A 25,054-nucleotide genomic window follows, 5' to 3' on the forward strand; every position below is an offset into this window, starting at 1 on the left:
ATGGCTTCCCAAACAGGATTCATGGTGCCCCGTCTCCATCGATTTCAGGGGCAGGGCTTCTTAAAAGGCACAGATCTTCAGTGATGACTTACATCCAGGCACCCCCAGGTTCACACACCAGAAGAGGAATAGATGCTATCCCTAAGTAAAGGGAGCAGGTGATTGATGTCAGAGATGTGCAGTGTATGACTAAGAACTTGGTCCCCATTCCTCACTAGCTGTGTGAACTTGGGCAGGTTACCTAACCTCTCTGGGCCTCTCCATCCTCCTCTGGACAAAGGCATTAATAATGCTTCCTTTCTTATGTGTGATGGGGTGGAGGCAGCTGAACAAATTAATACCTGTAGTGCATTTAGTCCAGGTCCTTGCCAGTGGTTAGCAATCAGTAAACACAAAGGTTATGGTGAGAACAGAGATGACAGCAGCCTGGGGCTGGTGCGGTGGGGCCTGGAGGAGTGAAGGGAAGCTTGGAAAAAGCATTTAAATTGGTCTCTGGGACCGACGGAGGGAAGGCAAGGAACAGCTAACCTTCAGTCTTCTAAATTAGGTGGACGCATTTCTCACACGTCCCCCGAGAGCAGCGCCACCCCCTCCCTCCTGTTGTGCTTCAACCCGTGAAACATCCTGTCTGTTTTCTTTTCCAGTGATTCTGTGTGTAGTGTCATCCTCTCAACTCCCTTCTGGCAGCAAATGGTCATCCACCCCGCCAGCTTCCAGAAATGGGCTGGACCAGGTGGTATGTATCACATGCCCATTGCCCAGCCCAGAGCAAGACTAGTTGTAAATTCGAGTTACAGTTAAGTACACGTAAACAGGCCATTGCACTAACTAATTTCGGAACTAAGGGGAGTGAAAAGTCCTAGGTTGCAAATTTGAGAGAGCCAAGGCTCATGTTTTAACTAAATTGCTGAGCCAATTTGCAAATTTGTTCCTTCAACATCCATTTTTCCAATGGAAACTAGGTTATTCCATTTCCTGCTCCCTCCTAAGACTTTCTCACCTCATCAAGTCCCTTGTCCATGTTGGAGGAGCAAATAGGATAACTGGCATGTGATGCTCGGAGCTATTTTGTGTAATAACTCAAGACCTAACTTATTTTCTTGACACTGCATTATCATAGCTCCTAGCCCACTAATAATGGGCCAAATGTGTTTTCCTGGTCTGTATTTCATGGAGTCACGGTCTCTCTGTGTTCATAACAGAGTATTCTGTTTTGAAGTTTGCCTCCTGCAAATTGCAAATGTGCCCTCTGCTCAGCCCATGCCGAGAATGGTTTCTCTGAGGATCCTCTCTCTGCCTCTCCCCAAGCTCACCCGTGTTCCACTGTCCATGAGAGCCTTTACCCGCTGAAGTCTGTGACCCACAAAATGCAAAGTAATCTTGATGAATTGGGAAATGGGACAGAGAACATTCACAGCGCAGATCTAGCGGGCAGCTTCCCCTCTATCTTTTCTGGGGAAGGAACGTGGCTGTCTCTCTGGGACCCCAACACACACACGAGAACCTCCTCAGGTGGCGAAGAAAGAGGCACGTGCGTCACTGGCTGAGGGCAGTGCTGTCTTGGAGGAAACCACACTAGTCTTGGGGGTCAGAACTTGGGGTTCAGGACCCAGCTCTACCACATACCACGCCTATGCCTGCAGGAAAAAAAAAACATCGCTCCTTCTCTCAACCTGTTTCCTTACGGAGCCGAGGGTGATCATGAATGAAGGAGCTCTGGGAAGAATGAAGCTCATCACGACTGTGAGCCGTCACCATTGTCAGTCCGTGCCACCCGGACATTAGGGTGGTCACACCACTGCAGGGACACTGCGCTCAGGGAGCACGGCCACAGGCAAGGCAGCTGGGGGCGGGGAGGGAGGGCAGTGTCTTGGAACAACACAGACCCCAGAAAGACAGCACGTGCAGTGGCTAAAAGCAAGGGTCCTGCACCAGACTGCCTGGCTTCACATCCCTCTCCCACCCCCACCACCGTGTAATTCCCATGGACAAGTTAGAAAACTTGCCTGTGCCTCAGTTTCTTCATCTGTGAAATGGGGATGATGCTAATACTACTACTTACCTTGGAGGATTATACTGGGACATGCTTGGAATGGTGCCTGGCTCTTACTAGTACTCAATCGTCATTAGCACTTACTGTGATCTGGGATCAGACCATCCATTTTTGCATCCTACTAGCTACTTGACAGTAGGCTCTACTTGATAGTAGGTCCTACCACCTACTAGCTGTGTGATTAGGACACAGAGAACTTCTCTGAACATTTTCTCTTTTCTGCAAAATAAAGATAGCAATTCCTTCGTTGCAGAGCTGTTCAGAGAATTATGAGATAATGTACCTCAAGCACCTTGCAGTCTCTCCCACATTATTCCGCTTCCACGACAGACTTCTGTACAGAACCTTGGAGAGCCAAACATCGACAGGAGAAGGGGGTGGGCAGCAGCAGCTGCAGGAGGAGACCCTTTGATCACAACCAGCTGCACGTCTGGTCTGGGCCCGGAATGTCTGTGGCCCCAGCACCTGGGATTTTCTGGCGCAACTTGGCAGATCCAGAGGTTCCCAGGTCCAGCTGGGTCTAGCTTCCTGGGTCTAAGTAGCCAGCTGAAGCCCAGTGCCATCTCCTAGGGGCCTAGGGACTGCCTGGTTCCCAAACAGCCAGAGCCCTGGACTGGGCAGTGCCCCCTGAGGAATGCTTCAGATGACCCAGGAGAGGCTCAGCACTGGAGACAGCCCTGAGCCTGAGCTGGGGAGGCCTCAACTGCACTGTGGCACAGGGAAAGACTGACGGGTCAGTGTGTGCTCCTCTGGGGCCCTGACTTCAGCAGGCACCATGGGTCACCTCCTCACCCTGCCACACACAACTGTTTCCACAATCAGCAGCGTACTAAAGGCAAGGTTAGGCAGGACAGCAACCAGAAATACCCGCTTTCCACAGCCAGCGGGGAGAGCAGCTGAGGCCAGCTTCGAAACCAAATCAGAACCGACCTCCACCTCTATTACAACCTTTAATCTTACCTCCTAGAAGTAAGAAGCACTAACCTACGGCTGACCCATGAATTAAAACCACCACCCGTGCTCGCGATTGGCTTAGTAGTTCTGTTCTGCACTGTGTCCTTTACAACCAAGAGTAACCGTTTTGAGCTCCTCTCCAGCAGTCGGCGTGGGGCTTAGGAGCCCAGCCTGCTCAGCCCGCCTGGGTTTGAACCCCAGCCTCATGACTGACTTAGTGAACTTAAAAGTATATCATTGATCCTCCTATGGGCCTTTCAAAGCCCGGGGGCCTTGGAAGCACATGCAGCCTTCCTGTCTCCTCTGTTCCCCTCACTGCTGTCATCTCATCAGGTGGCCACTCCTCCTCACTCACTGGGGACCCCAGCACCCAACTCACTGTTACTTTCTCCCCCATTACTGCTGTCATCTTTTTTGGCAACTTACACGGATGAGCCATCCAAAACCCCTGGCCACTCAGTCCTGACCTACTTAGCTCCAGTGGTTTTCTCCTTCCCCTACAGCAGCCACCACCACCATAGTTATACTTGTCATCAACTCACCACCTCCGTACTATCCACTGCTAATGGCCCTCTGGCCGTCGCCTCTGTCTTTCCACCCCTCCGCTTCTGAACCCCATGATTCTCCACCTTCTGATCCACTGACCCTGCCACTCTTTCACTAAATTCCCACCCCCCTGGCCTGTTGTAACGGTTTGACAAAACCCCCACCCAGATGAAACCCAATGCTCCCCGAATCCACCCCCACAGCTGAGCAGTGGGAGAAAAGGATTCCATTAATCGGACTCACATTCGATGTATACCACACATCTCCTGTGGGAACCTCAATGCTAACGCTTCCTCAGCAAATTCACTTTCTCATTCTGAGTGACCGTGTCACACCTCTCCTCTTCACTCTTGCTGACACCATCACACCTGTTTCATGAGGAAAACTGTACGTTTCCCCACCTGCCAGCATGTCCACCTGTGCCTGTTAGGATGAAACAAACACCACGCTCCAAGCTAAGGCTGCCCTCCCTGCGGTCACCGGGTCAGCCCTTCCTGCTTCTGGAGGACTTCACTCACACACGTTCCATCTTTCTCTAGAATGGTCAGCTTCTCCTCCTCCAGTGCATCACAGATAAATAAAGAGATACAGATAACTAAATAGGCCTTGATACCATCAATCTTTGTTTAAAAAGTCCCCTCATAGCATCCATGTCCCCCAGGCACCATTCTTGCAGTGAAACTCTTCAAGCGTTGCCTCCATTTGTGGTCTCCACTTCCTCACCTCACGTCTGTTCCTCAGCCACTCCCACAGGGCTCCCGCCACCAGCACTCCTCTGGAACACTTCCTGTCGCAACTGAACTTTTTTTATACTAAAAATCATCTTTTTAATACATCATTTCTATCTTAAATTCGCAAAAACAAAGGCCTTAAAAATTATGTGGAGGCTGAAAACTAGGAGTCCTGATTTGGAAATCGAGGTCTAAGGCTGCCAATATTTGGGTGGAGGTGAGCTCACAGAAGATTTCTCAGGGTTATTTTCAGTAGGCACAGGTGGACCAACAAATGACAGTTTTTCTATGAAGAAATGTAATCAGTGTCAAATAACCATTTTGCAAATTTTGGAATACAACCCATTTGTGAACAGATTCAATACACTGCAATGTTAAAATTTCAGGATAATTTACCATTTATATCTCAAACCACCTTACTGTATGCTAAGAGATTTGGTAATCCAATCGCTGTATATTATTAAGCACCCACCACGTGGCAGGTACTGGGTATTAGGGAGTTAAACAAAACGGACAAGATCTCTGACATCACAGTGCTTATAATCTAATTTAGACAGTAAAATAACAGGCACCAAATTAATGTCTAACTACAAATTGTGACAACTGATACAAAGGGAAGGGTCAGTGAGAGAGACTCCAACACCACAGCAGGCTCCTCTGAGGAAGAGACATTTAGCTAAGAAATCAAGGGTAAGTGAGAATTAACCTCGTGAAGGCTGGGAAAGGACACTCCTGGCAAAGGGCATGTCCCAAAGCTCTGGAGGAGGAAAGAACTCGGTTCCTCGGGAAACGGCAGGAAAGGCAACATGAGCAGGGAAAGCCCTGGGACAACGCTGAGGAGGAGCCAGGGCAGAGCCCACAGCGCCTTAGAGAACACGCTAGGAGACTGAAGTTTACTCAAAATGCAGTCGCCATTGACTTCCCATTTTCCAGAGAGAACAGCCAATTCTCCGTCCCTCCTTCTCCACTTCTCGGCAGCACTGGACACGGCCGACTACTCCCTCGCCTGGGCTTCCTGAAACCACTCACCCAGGCGCCTCCGGTGGCTCCCCTCTCGCTCGAAGAGAAGGGCTCTGCACCTTGCAGGGCCCACAAGGGTCTCAGCCCTTCGCTATCCACACTCCGCCACTAGATCTTGACTTTGCATCCCAAGAAAGCAAACCATACCATATATTTTTTTAATCCTTCACACCTTTTCCTGCAACAATTGGGCAGGACAAAATCAGTGGTGGAAAGGAAAAAGGGAAGTCACTTGTTATCAGTGTTAGAAAGTTCTGCAGTGTCATATCAAATGTTGACAATTGATCGCACAGCTTACAGCAGCTGGCTACTCATCTAGTTGGGCTCCTAAACACCAGTTCTACTGTCTGAACAGTGGAAAAAATATAACTTAGAATAATAACAATGTCCACTCCACAAGAGGAATCAGGAATACAGGTGAATAAAAACCATCCCCAAAGTTTCCAGTCTGGTTGGGGCCATGTGGGAACACTGCAGTTGGATGGCAGGAGGCATGGACTACAAACCTGTCCCCTCGTTTTAAGGTTTAAAACATCCATCAAGTTGGCACAAGTGTCATTCAATCATGCTGTGGGACAGATTTATCATCCGTACAGTGGTAACCACACAGTACACTTCGTGTCCTGGGGCACTGGGAGTTCAGGTGGACTGCAAATACCCGAGGAAAGGTGACATTTATAAGCTGTAATGGCCCATTACCAACCCGCATGGCCCATACCGACCCAACTCAGCATCTACCCCTCAGCTGAACGTGACCTTCGGAATGCTGAAATGTGGCCTTGAGGGACTCATTTCTACATGGCGCAGTGCACAAGGAGAGTTGAGGTACAATTATGCCCACCATCACTTAGACAGATTTACAGAAGACTGTGCATCTTGCATGTGAAATTAACCACTAGTTAGGGTCATTTTTAAAGAAAAGAATACATCAATTTTCAATGCATCTAAGAGAGCAGCTTTTAAACTTACAACTACAAATGATAAATACCTAATTACTAAACATTAGCTTCCACAGAAAATAATGGTTCTCACCCTCAGTGGGCATAACACCATCAGGTCAGCTGGTTAAAAATGCAGATCTGGGCCCCTTACCTTCACATTCTGACTGAGGGGGCTTGAGTGGCACCCACAAATTTGCATTTTTAATTACTGCCCCAGGCAATTTTGATGTGGTGGTGTGCGCTTCATGGGAAATTCTCTTCTAGTTTGCTCAGAAAGTAGAAAACACTGACTACCTACCATATTAACAATTCATTTCTTCAAACTAACCCTTTAACAATTGAGACTTTCTGAACTGAATATTCCTCATAAGAGTTCAAATACTATTTTCTGCTCTAACTCCAATACACTCCTTGCTCTCACATTATAAGGTTTTCGTCAGTGTAATCTTAAGAACCATCTCCCTCTGCTCACTGAGAACTAAAACCGGTATGCTGGACAAACGTAGACTCTAATAAATGCAAAGAGTCTACAGATAATTGTCACAACTTCGAGAGGTGCCAAAGAAACTGATTTGCCCCTGTCGAAATCATGCAACCCATGATTTCAGTTATAGCATCCTCTAGAAATAAGTATTTAGCACATGTCTGCTTGCTAGACTTCCTCAAGAATGAGAAAATATTTGGATTAACTTGGATATGTGGACTCCCCTAGTTACGGCGTCATAAACTCAAGGCTACATAGCACAATGGTTTTCTTCACATTTATATTCAAATGCTCTAAATAAAGACGACAAAATGTTTTAGCATTTTGCTGAGTGTAAAATTTTATTTTAGAAAAAAAAAGAAAAAAACAAACTAGAAAGGCAGAGAATTAGGGAGACTATTGTCACAGTCCTATTAAGTCTGGAAAAAACCCCTGACTATTCAAATTTCTAAAAAACCAACAAATTTATCCCAGAAAAGAGCAGCACAGAATATTGTAATAAGCCGTAATCTTTAGCAGGTGTCTCACAACGCTCTACAAACACCCAGTCAGGAACTGGGGAGCGCCACTGCCCAGGGTCCTACATCCCCACGCTCTCCTTGTTGTTCACTAAAGCCAAAACCCTAATTCAGCAACTACTGCTAAATATGCTAGAAATAAAGTGATAATGTATAATGATCAAATTGGTTCTAAATATTAAAAGCAAAGTTTCTAATGGTATGGAAATATATCTAAAAATACAAAGATAAACAGAAAATTATTTGCTCTATACTTATTAAAACTTAAAAAGAGATTCAGATATCAGTTTAAACTTTTTCACTTTGACGTAAGACAAAACCAGTTCCTAAATATTTGATATATCATATATATTATAAGCATTAATGAAACAACCATCCTCCTATAAACCGGGACTGACTCCCAGCACATCAAGAGAAGCACTCCTGATCCCTGGTTCAAGATCAGGGCAGAGGCTGGAGTCTCAGGCTCGATGTATCCCATGCTGGAACAGCAGAAAGCAAACAAGCACATATCAAGAAATCTTTATAAATTCAATGAAGTCACATGGGACAGATTACTGTCTAATAAAGAACTGGCTGATTATTGTGAAACTGTAATTCATTCTAAGAACAAGCTGTAATTATTTGACCCCCAAATCCATCAAGTTTATTTAAATATCATGCAGGAAATTTGTGCCATGCATTTACTCTCAAATGCCCTACATACCTACAATCTATAATTTCTCCAAAATGTCACCTGGCAGTTCAACTTTCTTGCTCAGAAAAGCTAACTCAAGACATACTGCACTTTGCCATGAACACTGACCAACCATCGATAAACGTTTATGTAAATTACATATTAATCGTGTTTAAGGCCTGTTATGCGCAAGGCTGCAGGCTAGCACGGTCAGTGTCCTGAAGATCACAGTTCTAAACACCAAGCTCATACACGCAACAGTGTCTTCTCTTCAGTTTTCCCTTCAAAACACACAAAGATCAGACCAACTGAGGCACCTGGCATATCTAAAGAGTTGTACCTAAAATCAAGTGTAACAGCTCCCTATTAAACAAACAGGCCGACGACACAGCAACCCTGCAGTTACCCACTCACCAGATTATAGTTTATCTTCCTGCCTCAAGATATTTAAAGCTTTAAAAAGTGATTCTTTCATTTATCAGTGAACTGATGTTAGAATTCATATATAAAATGGAAACTCTTTGAAAGTCACAGGCGAATACCATTCTACTCTAGAAGGAGCATTAGGAATCAAGAGTAGCTCATTTGCACTAACATTATGTTTAGTTGATCCGTATTTCTCATGTCCCCAAGGAGTCAACCACACAGCCAGCCAGCCACCATATGTCCATGACCAATTCTCAACAGAGGAAAAAGACACTTCTAAACACTGCTGATTCAAAGAATTCAGAGCTCAAAAACAGTAACAAGATGAGAAAAGATAATCATGTACGTGTCAAGCAGCGTTTTTGCTATTTAGATCATAAAGAAGTATCCGTCTTTTGGTTTAAGTAGCATTACAGTAAATCAGTAAAGTTTATTTTGAAAACATAATTTTGAAAACATTCTGGAGACGTAAAACTAACTAGAAGGGGAAGATAGAAAAATAGGAATAAGTGTTGCCTATGTTTTTAAAATACTAACTGCATCAAAACTTCCAGTGACGATGACTATTTAAATGCAATTTCTTCTTGATACAGGAATGATTCCTGATACCTACATTTTGACAAAAAAAGACTGAAATCTTCTTCACATTCAATTTATGTTTTCTTTAAACACTAGTTCTGCACACAGTATTAAAAAGAAATATCAGTAAAAAGAAAGTCTATCACTGTGACTATACCACTAGGAGATGAAGCAGAATAAGAAAAATAAAATTTACTGTTTATTTCTTTGTTATACAAAGAAAATCAGAAGTGGTCCAAAACACTCTTATGTCCTTTCTGACATAATGAGAACATACAAAACAACAGCAAGCTAGCTTAGGAGTCCAGCTCAGGGTCAAGTTTTTCCACTTTAATGACTATCTCCGGAGCTAACACAGCACCAGCTGGCTGGTTCTCTGCCTCTGATTCGGACAGCGCCTCTTCCTTTATCCTCACAGGCTTAGTACCAGCCTCCTCCTCTTCATCGGAAGACTCATCGAGCTCCCACTCATCATCTATGTCCATTTCAAATACTCTCACATGACGGAGATTTGAGCTTAACTACAGAAGAAAAGGCCAAATAAAGAATTTTACAGTAAATGGTTTATACACTATATATAAAGAATTAGAAATCAGAACAAAGAATGGTTTTATAGGAAAGGTATTTTCCCATCAATTTACAACAAAATCACTAAGCTTAGCCTGCATTTTATGTAAAAGGATTGCCACATACAGCAGTGACAATTTCACGATGATTAAAATCTAGAATTGTTATTACTTACTTAGTAAGCTCTCAGGACAAGAGAACTAAACAGCTGAGGACACTACATGCTCATAATCAATAAAAAACAAAAACCACATAATGTTTGCACTAAAAGGACCTTATAGATCCAAAGTCACTTCTCCTTGTTACTCTTAGTCAGTAGACAATCTGTAGATACCTACCACACAGGACACTTTCCGAAAACCATTCCCAGCAACATACTGTGCTTTCATACTTTCCAGTAATCTCCAATGCTTCTCAAAATGCATGGTACGTGTGGGAATAGCACTGCACTGCTCATCCAGCCTAGAGAGGGGAAAAACCAACCCAGGAATGAAAAAGGGATCCTCTCCCTGGTTTACTAAGGGTGGTATCAGAGTCAATCACGGGTTCAATTTCTACCAATACTCCCATTTCCAGTAGAATTCTACCAGCCACTGTATAAAAAAGCTGTGATACTATATTCTCTGAAAATAACTGTAATTCCAAATAGGCAGAATATCATCTTAGTAAGGTTCTTGATTCCCTTTCAAGGAAAGCAAATGGACACACGTTTAAATTAGAGAAGGAATCTGCTTATTTAAATCTCAGTCAACTAAAGCCATCTCTTGGAACTGGACGTGTTCCCTCCACATAGCTTCTGAGGTCCTAATTCCAGAAGGAATACAGTAGGGGCAATCTAAAATAATTAATTCTATTACAAACTGGGGTTAATGCTACCCTTGAAAACAGAACTAACAGAAGCCCCCTTCTCCACTCCAAATAATTCCCCACCTTGTTCCAGCAAATACTTCTTGATTTACTAGTAAAGCAAAGGGACAGAAGAGCTGTTGAAGCCAGTATTTTTTAAATAAAAAATAGGAGTATTTCTGGTCAGCTGACTTTACGATTATCCCTATTAACCATTTATCTAGGATACCTAAAGAACTAAAATGTATGATACACATTAAAAAACATTTAACTGTTCTATCAGAAAGATGATCTTACTAATGAGTTAGTTACCTTGCAGAGTAAGTCCCAGTGAACTGATATTCTGTAGAATCTTCACTGTTATATACTAAAGACAATGGCAACTGGACCAAGAGTCGATCTCTTCCTTCACGTCCTACAGTGTCTTTAAGAACTACTGTTACAGTTTCATCATCATAAAACTGTGCATCTAAACAACTGTAGGTGCTAGAATTGAAATAAGCTGTGTTATTTCAGAGATGATCCTAACTACTGAGAAAATATTGCATGCATAACATTATACTGGTATCAAGCAAAAAAACTGATGATAAAAAAATCAAGTGACATTCTATACAATAATGTTTAAAATATATTTTGCACTAAAATCACAGCTACCTGTTGGACTGATTATTCAAAAATGTAACTAGGCCCTAAAAACAGGTAATCATGAAAAAAGAAAAATCTGTGAGGTTGGTTCACAGTTCCAGAACATTCCTGACAACAATGGTCAGGCCTTGAGCCAAAGGAAATTCCATGAATGACATCTTATATATATATGTTGAGTAAACAGAGTTAACTGGACTGAAAAGTAAGATTTACATATGAAGACACAATAACTTCAAAGACATCATCATAAAAAACTTTTACATAAGGAAAAGAGAGTAAGGAAAAGATCAGCCTATGATTAGTGTCAGCTCTTCCCTGTGCAAAGCCTCAGGGATGACTTAGGTATGACTGACCTTTTGTATACAAAGAAAATCCCAGAGCAGTCAGAAAGATGCAACCTCCTATTTTTGTTGGTCATAGCAAGAACTTTAACCATCTGTCCTGTGGAACCACATTTCTCTCTTAACAGACCGGAAGCTCAGAAGTGTTAATTACAGGAAAGTATGCTACATAAATTCCTGCTGCAGGGCAGTCAGGTTCCAGTCAACTCTAAATCAAATCATTCTCTAAGTATAAAATGTGTAACCCCCTATATTGCAAGTGAGGAGGTCCTAGGTGTATCATCACTGTAACTGAGCTCACCATATTCCCGTAATTTGCATTTATTAACATATACACATATCATATATATATACACATCTCATCTAAACAAGAGTCAAGATTTACCTTCTTCTCACTTTTTCGGTTGTGGCATATGTGAAGCTCCCAAATTTAATAGCCACTAGTCCATTACTTACAGATCTTGAAGAAAGAAGGGGAAAAAAAGAGACTGTGGAACAACCTGGATAGCCAATAATCTAAATGCTTGAAAGAACACGATTGTCAGGGTTAGTACATTTATCTAAACAACAAATCCCAGACCAAAATACCATTACGCTCACTCCACAGTACTGACAGCTAATTTAAATACCTAGATAGATAAACCTAACATCAAAATGACAAGTTGGTTTAAAAATCTTATAATCACCAAAGTAGCTAGATACCTTAGAGAATTAAGGACATTGGGAACGACTAAATTATTTCTCTTTGGCTACATCGGTATCAAAAAATTTCCTTCAAATTCAGGTTTAAAATCTTTTAAGGGGCCAGCCTGGTGGTACAGTGGGTGGGTTCACACGCTATGCCTCGGCGGCCCAGGGTTCACTGGTTCCAATCCTGGGCACAGATCTACACACCACTCATCAAGCCAACCTGTGGTGGCATCCCGCATACAAAACAGAGGACGACTGGCATGGATATTAGCTCAGGGACAATCTTCCTTACCAAAAATAAATAAATAAAACCATTTAAGATACTAATGGCCTTTTGAATATGAATTATCCTTCAGAACTTTGGGATCTAAAAGAATTCTCTATAGGTGAGGCCTCTTGTTTAATGAAAGTCATACTTAACCTGAGGTAAAAATCCTTTCTATAAGGAACCCAAAATACAGCTTTGAACTTCTAAAGGTTTATGAAACATAATCCTGAGTGCTCTGATCTTATACTTTTCCTAACCCTAAAAAAAATCCTACATGTAACAGTTAGATACCAATACAAAATTAAATAATCTAGAAGTAGAAGGGATCATATAGCTTCCTGATCTGGCATTTTCATCTTAATGACATGAAAGCTAAGACCAAGCACAGTTAAACGACAAGCCTAAAGTCATAAGGTAGCTTAACTAAAACCTGAAATGTAGGGAAGAAAAGCTGCATGTTTTATTATTAAAAATAATAAAATCTTATCTCTTATTCAAACTTCAGATTAATACTTACTGGGAAATATCAGTATGTCTCCTTAAGATGCACATTTTATAAAGTGAATCTTCTAAAATAGTAAAAAGAAGATAGTGTAGATTTAAAGTTTTATTATTCCACCTAAAGAAAAAAAATGAATGTCAAAACATGATACTTAGCTACAGATGCATAGAATACAACTGTATTGTTCACAGGAGACAGGAGAGAAACACACACTTACAGAAAAGGAAATTTGAACAATCTACGTGTAGATTCCTCACTAAAAGAAAAGAAAAAAAGGTAAGAAAAATTTAAATTGGCTGCTGAATTATACTATCCAAAAGGTAAACAGAATTACCTTCTAGCATCTCTATACAATGGAATACAGATTGCTTGATTCATCGATTTTCCAATTACATCCTAAATAAAGTAAGATTTAAAAATATTATTCGAGCATTTACATACACACAGATAAATACTCTACAGAAAGTGACTGACAGACGGACACTGTTCAAGTCAAGTAAAAAATAATCTCTATCACCAAACCTTTCACACAAGAAACTGTAATGTCAGTCATAATAGTAAGGAAAAGAGAAAATTCGGAGCTGAAAAAGACCTTGGAGACAAGCACATGGCAGGTTAAGAACCACGTCCCCTGTCTCATGCCTTCACTCATAAACAAGAGACACATGAGCTCTGTGACTAAGACCATTTATATTAAGTTTGCTCTGGAGACAAAGAAAATACTAAAGATGCCAACACTTCCAATAATCTTGTATTCAATTATAATTTACTGCATGCAAGAAACTAGGGTGAATCATATGAAACTGCCATTTTTGTTAGTCAAAAACAATTGACTATCAGCGTGTTCACAGGATTCGTATGGTTCATCACTAAGATCACTTACATAAGTGAGCCACATATTGTATATATCTTGCTTCTACACAAAGACATGAATTTCTTTTAAACTTACTGCTGGCTTTTGCAAACACTGATCAATAATGTTCTCCATCCGCCTTTTCACAAAATGCAATGATTTTCGAGGATAATAAGGAAACAGCAAAGGACTTTCTGGTTTCAAACAAAAACAGAAACAAAACCAAAAAAAGCTGTAACAAACCAGATGATTAGGAGAAAATAATCTACTGTTAGAGCCAGCTGCACAGCTCATTTGATGATGGAATTCTCCCTGGTCACTTCATTATGTCTTCACACAACCTCACTAGAAATGATAGTGGCCTTCTGCCTTTTAACTTCCCCACTGCCAGCCCACTAAAAACAACCACACTTACTACAAATGGAGTCCCTGCAGCTTATTAGTCTATATTCTATCTTTCCCACCAAAACCCAACAGTATGCTTTTGTTGGCTATAAGAAAAGGATGCTTAGGGAACCAAAAGACATATAATGAAACAAAGTTCATTCTTCTCTACTCTTTGCCATAATGAGTGACAACAAAAATCCAGTATTTGTTTTCGGAAGAGTATGATACTAAAAACAAAAACAGGAGACAAGAAACTAGTGTTATGAAAATAAGCGCTTTACTTTTGAAAAGGCTACTTTTTCAGTAGAAAGTAATATATAATCTAGCATTTATTGACACCACATACGTTAGGTTCTCTCTTTTTGTTTTTTTTCTTAAAGATTTTATTTTTTTTCATTTTTCTCCCCAAAGCCCCCTGGTACATAGTTGTGTATTCTTCGTTGTGGGTTCTTCCAGTTGTGGCATGTGGGATGCTGCCTCAGCGTGGTCTGATGAGCAGTGCCATGTCCGCGCCCAGGATTCGAACTAACGAAACACTGGGCCGCCTGCAGCGGAGCGTGCGAACTTAACCACTCGGCCACGGGGCCAGCCCCACGTTAGGTTCTCTTTTTAAAAAAATTGACACCGGAACTAACAACTGTTGCCAATCTTCCTTTTTTTTCCTTCTTCCTCTTCTCCCCAAAGCACCCCCCCAGTACACAGTTGTATATTCTAGTTGTGTCTCTGGTTATGCTATGTGGGATGCTGCCTCAGCGTGACCTGATGAATGGCGTCATGTCCACTCCCAGGATCCAAACCAGCGAAACCCTGGGCCGCTGAAGCAGAGCATGCGAACTTAACCACTCGGCCACGGGGACGGCCCCAGGTTCTTTTTCTATCTGTTACTTCTATTGCTTACAACAGGTGTACAAAGTAAGGTTCATCCTCTCCATGTTACATATGAAAAAAAAATGAGGCTTAGGAAATTTAGGCAATTGCCCAGTGTGAAAACGACCGAGGATCTAGACCTGTGAATCAAACTCAAGTCTGATTCCCAAGCCCACCCTCTTCCACTGTGCTCTGAAGGCCTCCCTCACTTACGGCATCTCACATCCCAGCCATGCTGAATAAAAGGAATTTTAGTCATGTTAACATTTTAAGTTCCCAACAGGTGACAGATGCTGTGCTATCACAGAAAGATACTTGATCTTTGTCCCCTGTTCCTGGCACAGAGCTCTTAAACCCTTGGAATTTCCTGACTGATGAGGGTGACAGGAGCATCTTTGCTTTTAATGCGGTGACTCTTGGCAGGCTCCAGGATGGAGGCTGGTTGCCACAAAAACCAAGCCTTTGATTAGAAGCTTCAAACTTTCAGCCCCATCCCTCAACCTCCAGGGAAGGGAGAGAAAGTGGAGTTGAGTTCAATCACCAATGGTCAATGATTTAATCAACTGTGCAGAAATAATGAACACTCCATTAAAAAAAATCCCTAAATGAGAGGGTTCAGAGGGCCTCCGGTCAGTGAACACACCAAGGTGCTGGGAGGGGGTGTGCTGGAGAGAGCCTGGAAGCTCTGCACCCCACCCACTATCCGGCCCCGTACATCTCCTCCACTTGGCTCTTCCTAAGGTGTATTCTTTACAATAAATCAGTAAACCTAAGGCAAGTGTTTCTCTGAGTTTGTGACCCATTTTAGCAAATTATCAAATCTGAAGGGGGAGAATTGTGGGAACCCACACCTTTGTAGCCAAGGGGCACAGAAATGTGGGTAACCTGGGGACCTGACACTTGTAACTGAGCGGTGACGTGAGGGCAGTCCTGTGGGACTAGGCCCCGAAACCTGTGCAGTCTGGTGCTAACTCTAGGTAGTTGGCATCAGAATCGAACTGTAGGACACCCACTTGGTGTCAGAATTGGTCTCAGGAGAAAAACCCTTCTCATTTTGGTATCAGAAGTGTTCTGAGTAAAAACAGCTCAGATGCCAGCATACTGGCTGCCTGTGCACTATGTGCCAGGACCATTCTAAGCGCTTTATCTACAGTAGTTTATTTAACCTTCACAACAGCTTTCTGAGGGAGGCACTGCTATCATCCTCATTTTACAGATGAGAAAACTGACGCACAGAGGTTAGACTATTTGCCCTCAGCCACCCCACCAGGAAGGTGCAGAGCAAGATTCCAACCGAGGCAGGCCAGCTACCCGGGCACCAGCTCTGACCTATTATTCAACACTGACTCTGTCAGGCACCCTAAGCGAGCACATGCATCAAGTAGTTAGCACGTGATTTTTGCAAAGTGCTAGAAAGAAGTTTCATTCAAGTTTTCTTAATAATTCCATAATGACAGTTAGTATTACTTCCTACTAGACTAAGAAACTGGCAGATTAATGGGCTTGTCCAAACTCACATACTAGCAAAACGTCAAGCATTTAAGAGATGGAGTTAATCTGAAGTGTATGTTGGTTCAACGTGAGGCTTATAGCTAAGATTCGGCCTTTCTGTTCCGCCACAGAAGATGTGGGGGAAAAGAAAGGTAGGATCTACTTTTAGCCCAACAAAGTTCCCACAACTGGTATTTGCACAGTACAGTGACAGGGTCCAGGTGCCACCACTGCTGGCACACTGTCATCAGCACATCCCAGGCATCCTTCCTCCTTGGGCATCCTGCTTAAATACAGCAAATGAGTTCAGTCAGCTGTACCTTCACTCTCCCTCAATTCAATAGCTAACTTACACCAATGCATCTCTCTAGTGATCATAAGACTCTCAAGCAATACAAAATATGTCCTGCTCTGACAAAGAAATTGGGCTTATAAGGTTAAAGCAAAAGAGCAATAAGCAAAGTTCTGGGCCTCAGAGAATTCTCTCCCTTCCCCACTCACTCATTCAGATAAGCAGCAACCAAATAAAGTGGCAGAGATTACGACTGAGTCCAACTAAAAACTCAGGCTCTGAAGTTAGCAGAAGCCAAGCTCTATCACTTGCTCGCATGCATCATCTTAGAGCTTCTCTAACCTTCAGTTTCCTTGTTAGTAAAATAAGGATAACAAGCACCCATTCCAAAGGTTCTTGAGTAGATTAAAGGAGGTGATACGTGTACGTGGCTATTGCCTTAAGGATCTAGGAAAGAGTTACACTGTGGTCAGATTACTCTTTGAGAAAGCAAATAAATTCTTTCTTTAAAAATATTGTCTTTGGGCTGGCCCCGTGGCTGAGTGGTTAAGTTCGTGCACTCTGCTTCGGCAGCCCAGGGTTTCGCTGGTCCGAATGCTGGGCGCACACCTACCATTGCTCATCAAGCCATGTTGAGGCGACATCCCACATGCCACCTTGAAGGACCCACAATTAAAATATACAATTATGTACTGTGCGGCTTATGGGGAGGAGAAGGAAAAAATTTAAAAGAAAAGAAAAAAAATATATATATATATAGTCCTCTAAAATGGTAAAGTTCTGACATATTTAATGATTGCTATTTTGTGTTGCATCCCTAATAATGCTGGATAAATAAAATTTTACTATATCAACATCTAGGATCCTAGAGAATGAAAGGCATAACAAGTAAACAAAAAAACTACAACCTCAGGAGAATACGATGATGCATTATTATACTTTTAGAAATTAACAGACTAAGATGGGCAAACAGACTTCTCTGACCAGTAGGCTCTACACTTTTCTTCCCAATATCCTATTTTTTATAGGGTGGAAAACAGACAATATAATACTTAAGAATAAGCAATCTTACTATATCACAGTTAATCTAAGAATGTTTTTGATCACGATAGCATCATAACACTATTTGTTATTCTGCTGTTTCTCTAATCAAAACAGCCACAAAAGATAAATCTAAAGGACTATTAGGTAAGTATTGAGCAATTGTTCAGCAAAACTGTTAGCCGGTGTACTGGTCTCAGATAAAAAACACATGGCCCAAATCTACTCGGCTCATGAAATACCTTTAAGGTGGCTGCTGTTTTGAAGGAAGTCATACCACTGGTTTCCCTCTGTGTTAGGGGGTGACACAAGATCATCATCTTCATCTTTTAAGTACTAGAAATACAGAATTAAAAATTTAAACTTAGTAAACCAAAGAATTAGGCTCCAAAAATTGTTTATATTTAAGATTATTCTATTTAATAAGTTATTTTATTTTACTGCCAAGTCCTCTGAAAGTGCACTGCTATTATTCTAAGCGAGGCGACCAAAAATTGCTAAATGCCAAGCAACTAAACAAACTGCAAACTACTAAAAGATTAGAATGCTGTAGATGAAGAGACCATAAACTGAGTTTAAATTTCACGTTCCATTTTCATGAAGCATATTTTAAACTTATCTATGTAAGTTTATAAGTTAATTTGAGAAGTAAAAACTATCAACCTACTCTATGGCTGTAGTTCTCAAAGTGAGGTCCACAGACCTCTCAGAGCCCCCAAGACGCTTTCAGGGATCCAGGAGGTCAATACTATTTTTATAATAATACCACGAGGTTATTTGCCCTTGTCACTGTAATGCCAGCTGTACGGATGGCCAAAAGCATATGCAGGGAAAACTGCTAGCACCGTCACCAAGAGTCAAAGGTGTGGCCCCAAACCACACTAGCAACCACTGTCTTCCTTTTGGCCACCTACTCAGTTTCACCAATCTCTAATGTTAATAAAATTTAAAATTACTAATTTCATCAAATTTCAACCCCTGAATACAAGTCTTTTTTAATATTCTGTATGATGGAATTCAGAAGTATATAAAAAGCACTTTTGCTGCATACCAAAGCATGATGGCTACCATGAGGAAAAGCATTTAGGAAACTGTAGCTGTAAGTTAAGCCAGGCACTACCATGTTGTTAACACAATTCCATTTTTAATGCAAAGAATGACTGGCAGACAAACTATGATTATTCATTCTTTGGTATTTGGCAGATATTTTCTTGAAAAATGAAGTGAGCCTGTCATTTTAAGCAAAACAAATGACAGTCTTTGTTGCCAATGATAAAACTTAAACATTCAAACAAGAATTAAAATTTTGGAAAACCTGTACCTGCCACTGTGTGCTTGACAGCTTCACAGTACTTAAAGGCTGTCTGATGAGACTGATGATACTACTGAAATCTGACTTTTGGATATTGTAAGATACTAACACTTGTCAGAATTTGGTGTAAAACCAAAGAATATCCACAATTATCTAAAAAGCTATTCAAATACTTTTCCCTTTCTAACTACACACCTGTGTGAGGTCAGACTTTCCTTATACACATTGACTAAAACAACATCACAACAGATTGAACGCAGAAGCAGATATGAGAATCTGGCCATCTTCTATTAGGCCAGACATTAAAAAGATCTGCAAAAATATAAAACAATGCTACTCCTCACTAAATTTCATTTCGTGAAATACAGTTATTTTTCATTAAAAATAAATATTTTTTTATTCTGTTTAATTTCTAATACTTAATAATATCTACCAGTGATAGATACAACAGAAAAGCTCTTTGGGGCCCTCAATAATTTTACAAATGTAAAAACTGTTCTGAGACCAAAAAGTTTAAAAACTGCTACTCTTTGGTTATTTTACTAAAAGGGCAGGGCTACTATAAAACTTGACATTACTTTCCATAAACTTTGGATAATAAAGATTAACACTATTTATTAAAGTTTTAAAATCAGCTTTTAAAAATAAAAGTAAGTCAATAACTAAGTTCAACCCAAAGCTCATACCTGACCAACTTTTTCAACGTTAAAGTATTTTCCTTTTCGATTATAAAGGTCTGGAGCCTAGAAAAAATACAGTTTAATACTTAAGTCAACTTACAAAAGAAAAAGAAAAAGATGTTATATTTAAAACAAAAACTTTACTTTTTAGGAGAGCTGATCGTGGCAGTTACTCTTTTTTTTCTATGGACTGTAAGACACACATACAAATAAAAGTCCAATTTATAGGCTTTATGTTTAATACCTAAGTACTGCTATTAATTAATAGTTCAAAAAGCATAACTGCTAAGGACTTCAATTAAATTGGATTAAATTTGATTACTTCTTAACATTTACTCAGGTTTATTGCAATTATTTTTTTAAAAAGCCAGCATTATAAAAATACAAATTTCCTACCTCATTGAAATGTTCAGTAAGAAATTCAGCAACAAATGTGATATCTTTTTGAGTCATCTATCAAAACCAAAAAGGAGCAAAAAAACCAAATCAAGATAAAAGAAAGCTTCCCAATAAAAGAAATACTATGTAATAATATATGTGACTTTTTTTTTTTTTTTACTATCTACTAAAAGCCATGGGACAAACAGGCAAAGTTCCTTCAAAGAAATTATCAATAGAAATCCAGATTACACAATTCTGAAAATATGAAATCCTAAGGCTCTGAGAAGCACAAACTTAAACGTTTTAAACCCATCTTCCAATCACTGAATTCGACAGCTACAGACCTCCTTATGGCCTAGGGTTGTTTGTTGCTTATTTTATGCCGAGTGCTAAGACTAAGTTTGCACAGCCCCTCCTTTGGGAGTGGAGGACTGTAGCCCAGATAAATCACCTCAACCTGAGTTAAGGGCTGTTGGCTTCAGTGTTGGCCTCTGCTACTTGCAATGGCCCTACCTTCACGGGACCCCAGTTTGTCAGCCCTGAAAAACTTACACATTGAGGTCCCACCCAACAATTAACATATTTCATCTCCCAAAACAAAGCTAAGAGTGCTGTCAGAGAAACAGCTCACATGAACTTCCCTGGCACCCAAGCCAATCATCCATAGCACAAAAGATGCATCTTGTGTAAGAGGTGAGATCCCTTACTCACCTACTCCACCCAGGCTAATTTTAATGCTCTCCATTTTTCCAGGCTCAAAATTACCTAATCTATCCGAACCTGACAGTTTGGGCTGGGGGGAGGATGCGTGAGCTGTAGGAATCGAGTGGGAATTTTGCCCTATTCTCTAAGATCTTCCTGGAAGGAGATTCCATTGCTACTTGTCACAATCCTTAGTCAGAAAGAAACTGGTGCTTACCAGACATCAACACAGGTACTAATATCTAAGTACTACATATTCAAGGAAAATAAAAATGCATTTAATTTAAGGAAGTTAAAGTAAGGAATACAAACACCCTGTATTATATAGATTATTAAGTCTTATATAAACATGAAAATCACAAATTTAGCTAGCTATAATAAAGGTATTCTGTGAGATGAAAAAGTATAAAAAACATGCACATTTCTTTAAAAAGAAAAAAAAAGGGCGGCTTACTAAAATCTGTCCTGTGTCTACAGCCTGACATCCCATTAACCAGTAACTGTATATGAGTACCAAGATGACCAGCAAAGCTGAGCTCCACCAGGGCAATATTAACACATCAGGAAAAGATGCTACTATGTACTACCTTATTCAGCTCGGGAAGCACATGGTCTTCTGTCATTCTCAACATTGCTGGAAATATAAATTTAAAAACTACCTTTAAAAAAAAACCTACAAACATAATTTTAATCATAGATGCATTTCAAAAACTAAATGTGTTTCACTGGACTAAATCCTCAATTTGCAACAGCTTCTTTTCACCAAGGAAAACTTATTTTCCTTCTAAAAACTAAAGGGTGAAGAATTTAAATTTGATTTCTATTTCCAGGTTCAAAATGGTTGGTCTAACCATCCTAAACTATTATTTCTCATTTTCTCCTTCAACTCAGTCCACTGCCACTCCAGACAGACAAACCTAAGTGCTGCCCTGTGCTGAGACTACATGTGCAAGAATTCTCCCTTCTAACCCAGTGACGTTTCTTCTCTTAAAATCTGCAAGCAATCCTTTCCTCCAAAAGCCTTAGAATATCAAACAAATGTGTTTCTTTCCCTTGGGCTTTTCTGCTGCATGAAGACATTTGTTCTAAGATTTATGTATGTATACACACACTTACACATATATAGTCATGCACTGCAAAATGACATTTCCGTCAATGACAGACCAGAGACAACAGTGGTCCCATAAGATTAGCCTAGGTCTGTAGTAGGCTATATCATCTAGGTTTGCGTAATCACACTCTACAATGTTCACACAACAATAAAATCGCCTAATTACGCATTTCTCAGAACGTATCCCCACCATTAAGCGATGTGTGACTGCATACATTTATAGTTTCTTTATAATCTAATATCTGTGGTTGACTCCTTCTGCCCTTTCATAGGGTTGTCTTCATCAGTACTGTGTTTTTTGTATTATGTCCATCTAAGTCAAGAAGTATGCTGCACGTGCTTTTGCATAGTGTTTGAACATACTTCTTGGTCAGGAAAAAGCATGGTGAATGTGCTTTTGCAAATACAGATGATTTTAGAAATTTTTAATTAATGCAAACTTCTAAATTATCTGAAAAACCAATCATAACCTAGTTCCATCATTCATTCATTTATCCATCAAAAAATTACTTCTTGAGCGCACTACAGGTACTAGGGATACAGCAGGATAAGAGGTCCCTGCCTTCCCGGAGATTACATTTTACAAAAGGGCAAACTAAGGTTACTCAGCTAACTAGTGGCAGAGCCAGGACTACATCTAGGGCTCCAGTTCTCCAACGCAGGGTGCTTTCTACAACGTCCTGCTCTGGTGATGAGGACTGAACAGTACTTCATTTTTCTTCTGATCTGGCTTCCTATTACAGTTAGGACATTAAATAAAAATATAAACTGCCTAAACTACTTCAATAACTTATTATAAGTGAGACCAAACTTCTGTAAAAGAAAATTATTTCTAAGGTCTCATTCAGTTCTAATATTATAATTTATTCTAATTAACAACTCTGATATTAAACAGGCTGGCCTAATAAACACTCTGGCTCCCCATTCTGGCTAGTATTGGTATGGTTTCAAGAAAAATCTAACAATTTTAAATGTCAACATCTGCAGATCAGATTCATTTTTTCAATCAAAAGCAATTACATTAGATCGACAAATACGAAGTCTGTTTTTAAGAAATCAAGTTAGGATTTGGGCATTTGTTTAACGGATGTTAGCACATTACAGGCAATTTACCTTCTATTTTACTGTTTAGAATTTCAATATAGGATAAATTCCATTTACAACTAAATTTTGCATACGTTGGAGAGAAATGTACGCTGTATTATTTCAAAGATATTAAGAGAGATGACAAAAATAGCAGTATAAACGGACCTAAACAAAATATGCATACACTGAAGAGTGAGCATTAAAACATTTAATATCAAGTTAATAAATATTGGTTAATTAATTACCTAAAATGCAAAGATACTGTGGAGATACAAAGGAAGGCCACAAGCGGTCTAAATTCTGTTTAGCTAGGGCATCACTGTCCAATAGAAATGATAATGGAGATTTTCTACTTCTCTGCTGTCCCACATGGTAGCCACTATCTACGTATGGCTATGGAGCATTTCAACTGTGGCTAACATGACTAAGGAACTAAATATATAACTTCAACTGCTTTAAACAGCCACATGTGGCTAGTGTCTACCATAATGGACAGCAGAGATGCAGACACAGAAGACCAAAGTATAAAATAGGAGATATGCTACTCAAGGACAGAGGCTGTGTCTTATTTTTCTCTTTATTTTTTTTAATCTCACATCTAACAGTGCCTAACACACAGCAGGGATTTAAAAATGTTATTGCAATCTAAAGAGACAAGGTAAGAAAGGGTTAATTACCAGTGAGTGATAGAGACAACCCATGCTGCAAATTACATCTGTGGGCAGGTGGGGATGGGTGGGTATTAGAAGAAATAAGATTGGCCACGTGTTGAAAACTGCTGAAACCGGGTGAAAGGTAGAAGGGGGTTCATCATTTACACTATTCTCTCTACTCTTACAGGTATTTGAAATTTTACTAGAGTAAGTGAAATATTCTAAATTGATACTCCCATAATTTTTTAAAAAGTGTTAAAAATAACAAGAATGCTTCATTCAATTTAACTTACCCACATAGAGCCACCGAAAAAATGCTTTGAAATTTTTCATACTACTATCTATAACTCTAAAAAGATAAAAATAAAAGAAATCACAAATGAAATTATTACACGGGGTTCATATATCATTGTTCAATTGTCATGGCATATAATAATACTTATTGTTCTATTTTACCCTTTTCTGGAAGACATTTAAACCTTTAAAACAGCAGATTTTACAAATCAAACACATACCTAAAAATAAAATTTCAGAAGAGCAAATCCTGATTCTTTTCAAAAATAAAGCAAATAACTCAGATTCTAACCAGTTCTAATAGCCTTGCCACAAACTGTGTAACGGTCTTTCCTAGCATTCAGTAAAGTATGAAATCTTTCTCCAACTTTGCAAAGAAATCAGAAAAATACAGTTTTCAGCATTATTCTCAGTTTTTTTTTTGTTTTGTTTTTGTTTTTAAGATTTTTATTTTTTTCCTTTTTTCTCCCCAAAGCCCCCCGGTACATAGTTGTGCATTCTTTGTTGTGGGTTCTTTTAGTTGTGGCATGTGGGACGCTGCCTCAGCGTGGTCTGATGAGCAGTGCCATGTCCGCGCCCAGGATTCAAACCAACGAAACACTGGGCCGCCTGCAGCGGAGCACGCGAACTTAACCACTCGGCCACGGGGCCAGCCTCCATTATTCTCAGTTTTTAAAAAAAATACTGGTTAGGGGCCGGCCCCGTGTTTAACTCCGCTGCGGCGGCCCGGGGTTTCCCTGGTTCGGATGCTGGGCAAGGACACGGCACCACTTGTTAAGCCATGTTGAGGAGGCATCCCACATAGCACAACCAGAGGCACTCACAACTACGATATACAACTATGTACTGGGGGCTTTGGGGAGAAGGAAAAAAAACAAATGATTGGCAACAGTTGTTAGCTCAGGTGCCAATCTTTAAAAAAAAAGAATACTGGTCAGTAAGAAGGAAAAAAATCAACCCTAACAGAAAATCAATAATATAAATTTGTACTATGTCACTACCGCTGATCTCAATGGACATTATCTTTGGTAATCAATTTTTTTTTCAGGAAGATTGTCCCTGAGCTAATATCTGTGCCAATCTTCCTCTAATTTATGCAGGATGCCACCACAGGGTA

At 40.3% G+C, this 25,054-nt stretch overlaps 1 protein-coding gene across 2 annotated transcripts in view; it reads right to left on the reverse strand.

Moving 5' to 3' along the window:
- ANAPC4 (anaphase promoting complex subunit 4) overlaps nucleotides 1–25,054 on the reverse strand; it is a 48,409-nt gene that overhangs the window by 7,583 nt on the left and 15,772 nt on the right. Inside the window, exons 17-29 of one of the 2 annotated variants that reach the window (XM_008513785.2) lie at nucleotides 23,937–23,992; nucleotides 21,381–21,427; nucleotides 20,107–20,163; nucleotides 19,717–19,773; nucleotides 17,961–18,054; nucleotides 13,737–13,834; nucleotides 13,122–13,183; nucleotides 13,005–13,043; nucleotides 12,803–12,904; nucleotides 11,713–11,787; nucleotides 10,654–10,827; nucleotides 9,834–9,957; nucleotides 8,760–9,449 (exon numbers count right to left, since the gene is read on the reverse strand). In XM_008513785.2, the coding sequence (XP_008512007.1) occupies nucleotides 9,225–9,449; nucleotides 9,834–9,957; nucleotides 10,654–10,827; nucleotides 11,713–11,787; nucleotides 12,803–12,904; nucleotides 13,005–13,043; nucleotides 13,122–13,183; nucleotides 13,737–13,834; nucleotides 17,961–18,054; nucleotides 19,717–19,773; nucleotides 20,107–20,163; nucleotides 21,381–21,427; nucleotides 23,937–23,992 (1,210 nt within the window). In that variant the 3' untranslated portion in view covers nucleotides 8,760–9,224. Of the gene's footprint in view, nucleotides 1–8,759; nucleotides 9,450–9,833; nucleotides 9,958–10,653; nucleotides 10,828–11,712; nucleotides 11,788–12,802; nucleotides 12,905–13,004; nucleotides 13,044–13,121; nucleotides 13,184–13,736; nucleotides 13,835–17,960; nucleotides 18,055–19,716; nucleotides 19,774–20,106; nucleotides 20,164–21,380; nucleotides 21,428–23,936; nucleotides 23,993–25,054 lie in introns of those variants that run through there. The other variant, XM_070613043.1, reaches the window with a different exon arrangement.

This window comes from Equus przewalskii, chromosome 3, assembly GCF_037783145.1.
Source record: "Equus przewalskii isolate Varuska chromosome 3, EquPr2, whole genome shotgun sequence".
Lineage (NCBI taxonomy): Eukaryota > Metazoa > Chordata > Mammalia > Perissodactyla > Equidae > Equus > Equus przewalskii.